We start from the raw sequence: 12,616 nt of genomic DNA on the forward strand, positions 1-12,616 counted from the left end.
ATAAGACTAGAAGTCAGGAAAGAGATGAGAGCTGAACAAGTAAATGTGAGAGTAATCTATATTGAAATAATAACTGAAATCATGGGAGCTTATGAGATCACCAAATGAAATAACACAGAGGAAAAAGATTTAGTTCTAGCAGAATCTTAAAAAAGTTAAGTGTATTATATAATGTCATTGCATTAGCAAGTGGACCTGCTCTAGATTCCATTCTTAATATAGCTACCAGTTTTCTAAATAATGCATTTAACTTTTAACTTTCCAATTCTAAAACCTTCTATAGTTTTCTATTGCCTGTAGGATGATAAAAGTAAAGGATCATGAATTTAAAACTAGAAGGAAACATAAAGGAAATCATGGTCAATTTGGATATTCTCAAAAGATCTTTGCAACCTTTGATAATGATTCAATGATTCAATGCATTCATCTGGAAAGTTAGTACCAATGGTACAACCAAATCCTAGTCAAAAAAATGCCATTTTACAAATGAGGAAGCTGAGACCCAGAGGGGTTCAGTGACTACACAAAATCACAAAGTGGTAAAGTCAACATTTGAATTAAGGTTTCAGAGATCTTTTTATTGCACCATTCTGCCTTACACTTTTCTTAGCCTGACGTTTAAAACTCTACTAAATGACTCCTTTCTACTCAGTTATCAGTGTTTCTAAGTGTCATAGTGCCCTCTCCTCCCTGCATACATTCACATTATCATAATTAGTATATATTCTCTCCACATCTATATCTATCAAATACATTTTGTGAAACCTAGTTCAGGCACTACTTCCTCCAAAAAACTATTCTGATCTTTTGTCCTGAAAGTGATCTCCCTACTCAAAATTCATATCACATTCTGACTCAATCCTTCCAATGCTTGTATCCATTCTTCCCACTATAACCTTCATCTGTAAACATGCCTTATGCTCCTTCCTTCCATTAAACTATAAGCTCCCCTTTTTTTACACTAAGGAAGGGCCCAGCACAGAACCATATTATACAGGAGCTCAAGATATTTGTGGAATTGGATTGGAAATTGCATCATAGTTTTTTCTCATGATGTTATCAGGCAGTCAAAATGGGAGGTACATAATCTAGAATGGTCGAGAGGTTGCTAACTCTATTACAGCAACATGTTTGCCTCAACAACTTGTCTTCTTAACTCAGCAGAATTCTTCTGTATACTAAAATTACTTGTCTTTAGTCATCAGTAGTCAGGAGACTGGGATGGTTGCATTCCTCATCCCCAAGGCAAAGCGGTTCTCTGCTCCTTTGTGACAAGACAAGGCTCAGAGAGATTACAAAGCACTAACTATCTCTCTCTCCAATTTGGGTTCCTTCTGGGCTGCTATGAAACTAATTGGACTATTTTTACTTTGGTAATAATCTCCTTGGAAAAAGCCCCCAGTGCACCCAAATATTTTATAAGCTGGAACCTTCCTGATGAGATGTTGCTCTCCATAGTAATTCTAGTTGGTGCTAGGTGACAAACTAAATCATTTCGCAGGTGAATGCTTACCACTGAGGGGGAAAATATTCTTTCTAAAGACTTTAGGGAGGAACTGCTGTCTAAGTTAGGTAGGGAGCATGAGATTCAATGCAAAATCAGAATGATTTTGTGACACACAAAAGCCTCTATTTCATCATACATTTTGAGTTTTGGAACAGAGAAGCTTAAAACTTTAAGAAAGAAAATTAATAAATTTAAATATTAATAAATTCAGATTCCTACAATTTGAGACATGTTCATTTATATTTCTGTATAGCTATTCTCATAAAAAATGTTATTGTAATTCATTATCTATGATAATATCACTTCAAATGATTATTAAGATCATAGGATCACAAAGCCACAGATAGAAGGGACCTTAGAGAGTATCTTCTCTTTACCAACCCACTTTTACAGGCAAGAAAACTAAGACCCAAGGTCATAAGGCTTTTATATTGAAGATGGGAGAAGGTATACTGTCTGCAATGTTAAAATTAAAATAAATTAGACATTATCAGGTCTTGAAATGGGCCCAGAAAAGGAAATAGGAGCTCTTCTCTTCCACTCACTCCAACTACTAATGATCAATTTGGGAGCTAGGTGTTAAAAAGGATTGACTTACATGCAATAAAGAAGAGAAAGAAAGGAAAAAAGAAGAAAGGACAAGGAGAGAGGGAGAGAATTTGTCCCCAGCACTCAGGGTAAGTCCTTGGAAATGAGAAAATAATCAAAGTCAACCAAAAAATTGGAGTGTCCCTACTAGTTCTCCCAGAGAACATGGCCCCATTTGGTGCAAATTTGCCAAGCTCATGAACTGAATCGTGGAGTCATTGTCATAGTAGAATTTTAATGGTCCTTTGAGATTATCCTGCCCAAAATTCTCTAAGAAACTCAGGCTCAAAGGTTGGATTAAAGTTTTTGAAACTCAAAGAACATATAAATATTTCCATGCTTAACAATAGCCATATTGAGGGAAGTAAAGAGGTGGGGAGAAAAGGGGGGGAAAGAAGGGAACAAAGCAGAGAACAAAAGAAAACCTACAAGGAAGCAAAGAAAAAATGAGCAGTTATGAATAGAATGTCTTCTATTATTATATATGCTTTCTTGAAATGGAAATTTATTGTTACATATTTTTAATCCTCCCCAATGTTTTGCTTGGCACATAACAATGTTTCTTTATTTTGTTTTATTTTGCTTTATTTTTCTGTCTTTTTGTATTTTGTTTTTTTCTTATTTTGTATTTATGTTTTAAATAAAAACATTGAAAATTTGAAAATTAAAAATAATTAAAGATAATTAGCAAAAAACCCAAGGCCTGAAGGAAACAATAAATAGAATGAAACCTGCATTTGTGTATCATCCCATAGTCACTTTATTACACACACATTCAATTAGAAATGGTAGCCATAAGAAAAGCAGTAGCCAGAGGCCAAGATTTTCATATAAAACAAAAACAAAAACAAAAACAAAAAAAAACTCTGTGATTGACCCAGGACAGAAATGGAATCTCTTTATGTTTGACTTAAGATAGTTCAGCATTAAAAGGGAACAAAGAATGGTATATGTAATATGTAAAAAGCAGACCCCTGAGGAGACAGGGTCTCTAAAGACTTAGCTCTAGATAAATTTCAATGGGCTTCTTTATTTTTACAGAAAAAAATCCTCAAAATTAATTTCCTTTTAAAAATATTCTGGTGAAATGAATATCTGATTGAACTTACAAGATCACATAGGAATAGACCAGTACCTCAAAGGCCAGGTAGTCAAATAGTCTCTAATAACTTCATTTCTGAAGTCCAAAAAGGCTTAGTGATTTTCTTGGGGTTACACAGTGAGTGACATGATCAGGATTCAAATTTAGGCCTTCTATCACCAAATCCAGTGTTTTTTCCACTGCAACATGTTAGTTTTCCAATGACTTTTTCTTCCCCTTTCTAAGGCCCTCAAATAGTCTGTGCTCTTCAAAGACAAATCTGATAGTCAGAAACTCAATTTAATGAAGCTAATCTAATATGTCCAAAGTTTACTTTCTGAAATGGCATTGATTCACATAAGCACCTCATCAAATTCTATAAATGAATCTAATTTTAAAAGGTCAGTAGAATAACCCATTCCAGTTAACAAAAGAATAATGAGATATCATGATTTTTTCCAAATGATTGGCTTCCTTCTAATATTACTCTTTATTTAAAGGATACTATCCAATTCCAAAAATAATTATTAAGTTCCTGCTATGAACTACTTGCTCGGAATATAAAAACAAAAATTAAAAATAAAATCATTTCTGTCCTCAAGAATCTTATATTCTACTAATGACTAAAGAGATAAAATAAATATGCAGGCAAAATTCATTGAGAGGAAGAGCAAGGCTTCTTGAAGGAATGGGTTCCTGAAAATTTTGAAGAAACATAAAGATTTTAAGAGTTAGGGATGAGAAAAGTGTGTATTCCAGGCACAGAGGCTGGAAGAGAGGCCTTGTACATATATACACAATAGAGGGAGATATCAAATTGAGAGAACTAGAGCTGGATTTTGGATGTAACCTAAAGTGCATGAATAGGAGTAATGTAAAATACAGCTGGAAGGGTAAAATGGAGACAGATTGTAAAAGCCAACTTCCGATAAGAAGGAGCTACAAAAGATTTTTGAGGCAAGGAATGATATAGTCAGGTTTTTTGGCAGCTATCTGAAGGATGGAGTAGAAATGGTCATTTAAAATTTTACAGGACTGTTGTTCTTTAAAAGAGACTAAATGATTAAACATATATCAGTAATTCTAGGCATCTAAATTTGGTCTGCTTCTTAAAGCCATAGAGATTTCACTCCAAGTGATCTTTTTTCTTAAATCCCTTAAGTATTACTCATTCCCTTCTAAATTTCATATGTAAAAATTATAGGTTAATTAATGAATTCATGAACACAAAGGAATTTGGACAATAAAATTCCTTCATCACCAGAGGGTCAGAATCCCAAATTCCTTTTGAATCTACAGTCTCTATTTCACTGGCCAGAGTCCTCCAGTAACCTCCCCAAAAAGTAAGCCAAAAAGATGCTACATTCATAGCGTAGCTATGAATTCATATATTCATATCTAGAAAATAAAAGGTTAAATGATAGGGAAAAAAACAGCTAATCCTTCTTCAATCTTATTGTTATTGTTGTTGTATGGTCATTTTGTCCTTCTCTTGGTGACTCCACTAGGAGTTTTCTTGGCAAAACTATTGGAGTGGTTTTCTATTTTGTTCTCCAGTTCATTTTATAGATGAGAAAACTGGGACAAACAGAGTTAAGTGAATTGTCCAATATCTTAGCTAATAAATAAATATCTGAAGCCACATTTGAATCCAGGAAGATATCTCCCGACTCCAGCACTCTATGCATTATTGGTAACACTTAACTGCCCAGGTGCTCCATCAAAATAGGTGTCTTTAGTAATAACTCAGGATCTTCAATACTTAAAGATTTTTACAAGGAAGGCTGATGGAATATTTGGTGAATATTTTTCTTCACAAATCACACAGTGAATTCCATGACACATATATACATATATATGCATATATATTATCAAAAGCATATACTTAGAGATGTGTCTACATATATATATATATATAATTGTACATGCTGTGGAATGTATATACTTACTCTCTATAGATATGTACAAACATAGATTTCATTAATGTGGAAAATATAGATAAAACACTCTCCAAGGATGCAAACCAGCAACTCTTCTGCAATTTAGAAACTTTGAGGGAGTTTTTAACCCTTATTGTATGTCTTAGAGGCCTTTGAGAGTTGGTAAAGCCTATAGACCCCATCTCAGAATAGTGCTTTTAAATGCACAAAACATATAGTACTGGAAAGAAAATCAATTATATTGAAATAGAACTATCAAAATACTTTAAGCAATATTAGAGATCCTAGGTTAAGATACTGTGTTGAAAGATTTACCTATAGCATGGAAAAAAATTAAATAACCAGACCAGGGTCATATACCCATTCAGATATAGATTTAAGCCAATATCCTTCTAATTCTAAAGCCATCCACTAAATCACAGCTATCTTCTACATCTCTTCTTTATCTAAAAAGGAGGGAAAATTACTTTTCTAATAGCTAAATTATACAACAGCATTAAGTTTATTGCCTGAATTCAATAAACACCAAACCAACTGATGGTTAGTTAGAACCTCAAACCTCCAAATAAACACATTCTTACTTTATAATAAGAAGGAAACTTATTTATGTGAAATAACTGTTTATCAGTAGATTGATTATCCCAGCTGATAATTACCACCACTGAGGATCACAGAATGTGTTGTCTGGTTTTTATAAAACTGCTTTTAACACTAATAAAATGAATCTACAAACATAAAGAGACCACAAACTCACCCTTAATAGCTTTACAACTAGGGTAGTTGTGCTTTTCTGGGGTGAGACTACCTTTCCAATTATTTCTCCTGGATACTCAAATTAAAATCCTGGTCTGTGACTATAGATCCCCTGGTGGTTGCAACTGAGAACTTCAACTTCTAATTGCAAGACTGAATGCACTTCCCTATGCACATCTTTCAACAAAATTTCTAAATCTAGAGGCTCTAAACTTGTTGTTAAAATATTTTAATAACTATATTTCAATATATTCTCTTCAATTCATTATCAATATATTCTATATATTTTGTGCATTTAAAAATACTATTGAAAAACAGGTCCCCCAGCCTATACCAACCTGCCAAAAAGGTCCATGGTACACAAAGAGTGTAAGAACTTTCTCTAAGGCTCAATGTTGCAAATTCTATGGTATAAAAAGGTTTGCTTTGATCCCTATACACATTTCCAGGAAAAACAGAAATTTATCCTTCCTCTTAGGGATGTTTTATGGCATTGCAAAATTAAGTCCCAATTACAAAATGTCTTCCATGCTTTTTGACTTTGAAGCTTTGGGCTTCACCTAATCTAACACAAAGCACTTTCAAACATTCGGGATCAAGAATGGCTATTTCAGAAAAGAGGGAATATTAAAGAGGAGTAATTCGAATATTTTTCTGAGCCATAGTTTTTAGAAACCTTTATTTGTAACATGTTTCTAAAAGTGAACAAACAGCATCCCTTATGCTTGTATGAATCATATCCTTGACAGTTTGGAATTGGTACACAATCAGCTTACTTTCCCAAATCATGTCTTATATTCAGTCTACTTTAGCCTTTGATAACACAGCTTGTATCTTATTCTATCTCTTTTTAGCAGCATATCAGAATGTTCTTGGTCGTTTTGCTATCAGCAAAAGGGTAGGCTACAGCCAGATTGAGAAGGTCAGATAAGCGTAGATAAGTTCAGAAGTTCATTTTCTTTAATTAAAAAATGGAAATGGAAATTTCTATTAGATCCCAAGTTTGTTATAAGGGCAAGGGCTGGGGCTATTTTTTATCAAGTACTGCTGGACTTAGTATTGGAGAAGAGATCTTGGGAATGCTAAGTATTTCTACCTGAGTCTCTGCCATGAGATGTTTCAGGGTGGGACTCTGTTCATCTTAAGCAGCTTTGATTCTTTCATTTTCAGAATTGGCATAAGGTAAGAAGCAAGAAGAAAAAATAGAGGGATGCAGAAAGAGGAGAAAATAGAAACTAACATTTCAATATCACTTTTGGAACAAAATTCCATCCTTTCAATGAATACCCTTTTGTCTTTATTCAATTAATGAAAGAAAATTTTTAACCTCAAAAACCTCAAAAACATTTATAAAATAGCCACGGTGTACCACATCTAATGCTAAATGCTTGGAATACAAAGGTAAAAAAAATGAAACAATCCTTGCCTTCATGGTACTTATGTTATGCTTTTGAAAACAGTTTTTCGTGATTTAAGATTTAATCCTACCTTCTATGACTGACTCAGGGTACTCATCTAATTTCTTTGCAGCCCAGCTTCTCAATCATTGAAAAAAACGATAAAACGTCTGTCTTGTAAACATTTCAAGAGATTTAATGAAGGCCTATCTTTAAAAAATTCAGTACGTGGGGGGGAGGGGAAGGTATAATACTGCACAATGACATAAGATTAGGTTATCTTATTGTTCATCATACTGTAAAAATGTTCATCAGTAAAGATGAATCCTATATTTTTCTCACTTTTCATTATTTCTTTTTTTTTTGTCTTCTCCACAGTCAAGTTGTCAGTTATCATTTCTTGCTGATGTCAAAGTACCCAATCCTAACAGACTTTTAATTTGTTGTTTCTAAATTTTTGTAGATTATGGGAGTAGATAACCAAGGTTATTAGCATTATGTCTAAGGTAAGGATGAATAATTGGCTTTAAAGTAAAATTGTAAGAAACTCTCCCATGATTATTGTCTATGAATTTTGTGATTTATATTGGCTTCTGAAAGTTCATTTTGCTAATTTTCTGATTCTCTGCTTTGTTCCAGAAAACTGAGATGGCCTGATAAATGAATATGGCACTATACCAAGCAAGGCAAGACTAAAGGGAAGAAGCTAAATTTTCAAAATATCAAAGGGAAGGTCTCTCACCTTGGTTGAAACTTCAGCAATCAAATTCTGCTTATTTGGATCCACAAACTCCACAGGCTGACCTTCAAATTCAATCTTTCCAAGCATGGTGCCCTGTCAAATTAAAGAATTAGACAGCTAAATGTAAGCAACAAAGAAGGTGCTGACAGGCTAAACTCATAGGGATTTGAACAGCTGCTCCAAAATTTAGACATCTTTATAAATGTTCAATTTGTCTGTGGAAGTTTATTCACCTTCACAGACTTAAAAATAAAAGGTTTACATATCACATTTAAAAAAAAAAACTATGGAAAATATAGTTGGTTGATTTGGAACCTAAATTTAAGTTACCAAATTGGTAAAATTGAGAACACAACCTCATGCCTTTGATGCCCAGGAAAAATGGTTAATTTTTAATTCAGGAGTCCAAACCTACCAATTGAGATGAAAAGAGAGCGATAAAATTGGAGGAGGATGTATAAAATAGTATTATTATTATAATGTCAGAGTGAGTACAGTAGAGAACAAAGATTAAATACTATGTAAAGTCCCAAGGTCAGACATCAGAATTGTTCACTACTCTCAATACATGGGATAGCAATTTGACATTATCCTGTTTCAGTAAAGTGTATGTTTGACCTTGAAGTTCTACACATCCTTTTCCTTTTTATCCAATAGAAAATTCTTTCTTCCTTTCTTATTCTCCTTTTGGATTTGTTTATTTGCTGTTGTTAAAAGTCAATTTGGGTCTGCTTATGAAACTTTTTTCATAAAAATTCCATTCTAATCTTAGTTGTCAAGATTTTATTTGGAGAGGAAAGTTAAGTACATAGCATGATTTCCTCTTTACTCCTTAAAATATTATTGCCTGGGAAGAAATAGAAACAAACCTTTATTCCCTCTCAGAGATAATCGTTTAGAGAAAAAGTCACTTGGGATTAAGTGGCTGGAGATAGAAAAATCAGCATGCTAGTGGTTTTCAAATAAGTATTCAAAAATACTGGCTTACTCCAATCCTAGGGAGAGTTGCCTCACTGCTCTAGCTCCTAACTATGGCAAAACTGATCACAAACCACATTTCACCTCTACAGTGGATTACTATCTAACTTCATGTCCTGTGTTTATTTATCTTCAGTCCAATTTATTGAATAAATGTTTATTTATGCATTCCTAATTTTGAAAAGCAGGTCTCATTCTTTGTTCCTAAAAGCACAGTGAATGAAAAAATAACCTACTTTTTCAATCTAAAATAGATAGAAGAAAAGACTACATTTTGAATTTTTATATAGATCACTCATGTTCCAATAAAATTTGTATTGCTGCCATTTTTCATGTGCTAAATTATTAGTTAAATACTAAAAACATACTTGTTTCCAATGAAAGTTTAGGAGTTTATCTCAAGACCCAGTCTTGTATATTCTTTTCCCAAAAGCACTAAATCTATTTAATCTACAAAATACAATAGTTGAACAGATTTTTGCCAGTGAGAATTTCTACCTCTCCAGACTTCTTCACAAACTTCCACTGCTACCCATGTCATTAAACTTAGATTGGAAGCACCTTTATATAACAAATATTTGAGTTTCTTCCTGAAAATTAATTTTCATTAAAACCAAAGAAAGGGAGAATTGAAATGAGGAGCCTAAAGAATGAGTTGCATTTAGATAAAAGAGCATGTATATTCATTTTCCTGGCTGGCACTTATTTCCATTGACAGTGATATCAGAGTCACAAAAGAAGAGAATATTAAAGGAAAGTGAACCTTAGAAATCATCTGACTCAACCTCCTTATTTTAGAGATAAGGAAAATTAGACCCAGAGAAGAAAATTGAGACTTTTCTAATATTATGTAGCTACTAAATGTCATAGGTAAAACTAGAACCCAGATCTTTGTGCTATATCCACCTACATCCGGTATGTTCTCTCAAAAAAATTTTTTTGATCAGTTCAGTTGTATGTTTATTTTTTTCAAGATGGATCATTTATATCACCTATTTTTCTTCCTTGCACGTTTATAGTTTAATTTAAAGATTGTAAATTCATTTGGTGAATATATCTATCACTATAAATATGGTATAAAGGTAAAGAGCATAGTAATAAATAACTCCTATTTTGTTTTTGAATGGGGAACAAACCAAAGAAATTTTTTTTAAAGAATTCATCTAATTTCACAAGTGGGAAACAAATTATGGAAAATGAGTATCCTGAAAACAGGGATATGAGGTTAGATAATATAAGGTTGAGGCCAAGGAATCTAAACTGCCTTATAGGTCACTTAGTTTTCAAGACGTGCTCTTCTTAAAGAGGAATTCTGGAATCATAAAAATCCAAGGGCAAATTGGTTGCCAGGATTATTATCAATAGACTCATTTTATGTGGAACTACTTGATCACTGCTTATTTTACAAAAGAAAATTTTCAAATATTTCAACAAATTAACATCAGATTGACCTTTTCCAAGGAAATTTCCTCAACTGTCATCATCCCCATGCCATCCACTTCTTTCCTTTGCATTCAGGCAGAATTTCTGTATTCTGTTTTTGCTGCATTATCTTGCCTTGGCTGATATTCTCCATTGGTTTTAATATATGCCCTATCACCTAACAGGATTATGCATGCACTCTTTGGGAGCAAGGATCATGCTTTCAACTGGCCTGATATCCCCTGTAGCAGTGTGCATAGGCTGGACACTCAATACAAACTTGTTGAATGAATTAACCTTAAGCACATTCAGTAATGAGCATACTCTCTAAGTGTTCAACCTTATGAACTAAGCTGAAATCAATAATAGAATAAAAATCTGAGGCTTAAAAAAGCTAAAATTGACCAGATTCATGACTTTACATAATAAAATAGGTGTCTAGTTTTTTCAGGCATTAGAAGAAAAAGTATGTAAGGGAAGGGAAGACCTACGGATTTGGGAAGGAGGGTGCATGGAGCTGGGAGGGAGGAATGAGGGTTATACCTTATCCCGAATTATTTTAGTCAGCATTCTTGTATCCACTCCATAAAGAGCTGGAACCTGGAAGAAGCAGAAAATTACAGTAAAAATGAAGTATCATGACTATCATGAAGAACTATTAACACAGAATGAATCACCTTCTTATGCCAACTTAACTGCATCTATCCTCTGGCCCAATTCAATTTTTTTCCAGTCTTTTATTTTATTCTGACCAAGGGTTGCTACTACGGAAAGGCAGAGGATGTTGGTCCATTCTACTGCATTCTTTTAACCCAGATCTCACATTGGAATGCACTTATTTTTGGTTTTATTACTTTCTATTTTTTATTTTTATTTCTGTCTTTTCTAAATTTAAATAATTTATTTAAAACTCATATGGAACATATTGGGGGGACTCAAGAATTTTGTGTTTAAGTTTATGTAAGTAATACACAAGTTTATAGTTTGAACCACAAGCCCTGGGAACTTCTGTTAAATGGGACATTTCAAAACCATATCATGTGTACTTCAGTCATGAGCCTCATTCTTCTCCTCATCCTAATCTCCTCCCACTGAAACCTTGCACTTTGCCCCAGGATGCTGGGTTCCAATGAATGAATGACCTTTCATTTCATCTTGCCCAGAATTAGACTCTGTCATTTCCCAACTATTTACAAATCATGACACATGTATTACACCACCCCCTTCCTCTCTAGGTGCTATCTTCCCCCATTAGAATGTAGCACTTGTTTTGTTCACTTTTACTTATGTCCAAGGTACTTAATACAATACACATCAGCCAATTTTTAATAAATACTTTATCATTCATTCTATAATTCACTTTACTAAAATTTCTTTTTGTGTCTTAGTAATAGATAATAGTAAAAGACCAGTTAACATTTATATGTTGCCTGAGGTTTGTAAAGGCTTTAGAAATGTTCTCATTTAACACTCAAATCACCTTGTGAGTTACATGCTATTGTTACCCCCTTTTTATGATTTAAAAAAAAATCAAGACAGAGGAAAAGGGACTTGCCCAGGTTCACATAGCTAGTAAATGGAGAACCAAGTAAGTCTTCCTAATTCCAAGTACACTTTAACAATTGTGCAACTGTCTGCTAATCCCTTGGCTAATATTCAAAGAGATTTGCATTCACTTATTATGATAACATCGTGAAGGGGAGTGAGTATTGCTTTATTTACCAATTGTCTTATGATATATCAGTTTAAAATTGTCCTCAACAGGAATAAAAACTGTCAGAACTGAGGTACAAATGTATTTATAAAATGCATGCTCTGTATGGCATATAGAGTAACAACTGGTTTGTCACTGTGCTAATGGAATTAGGTGTGTACATATAAAGATAGAGAGAGAGAAATAAATAGATAGATACATATATATACACATACATACGTCTAATAATTCCATATATAGTCTACATTTATAAATATAAAGATATACATGCATGCAGGTTTATATGAACATATATACAGGTTTACATATATATAGTATGTATGCCATAAAAAAAATTGGGAATATATTAGCCCTATATGTATATACACATGTATATCACATGTGCATGTGTACATGTGAATACACACATATAATCTTGTATTGAAGTCCTTCCCTGATGTTTCATTTCATGGAAATGAGTCTAGGTCTTTAAAGACTATGTGAGGGAAACTCTA

The 12,616-nt window shown here is 33.3% G+C and overlaps 1 protein-coding gene across 1 annotated transcript in view; it reads right to left on the minus strand.

Moving 5' to 3' along the window:
* CPS1 (carbamoyl-phosphate synthase 1) overlaps positions 1–12,616 on the minus strand; it is a 150,439-nt gene that overhangs the window by 112,480 nt on the left and 25,343 nt on the right. The window contains exons 5-6 of the mRNA XM_003765961.4: positions 10,952–11,008; positions 8,009–8,101 (exon numbers count right to left, since the gene is read on the minus strand). Coding sequence (XP_003766009.1) covers positions 8,009–8,101; positions 10,952–11,008 — 150 coding nt within the window. The remainder of the gene's footprint in view (positions 1–8,008; positions 8,102–10,951; positions 11,009–12,616) is intronic.

This window comes from Sarcophilus harrisii, chromosome 3 (assembly GCF_902635505.1).
Source record: "Sarcophilus harrisii chromosome 3, mSarHar1.11, whole genome shotgun sequence".
Classification (NCBI taxonomy): Eukaryota; Metazoa; Chordata; class Mammalia; order Dasyuromorphia; family Dasyuridae; genus Sarcophilus; species Sarcophilus harrisii.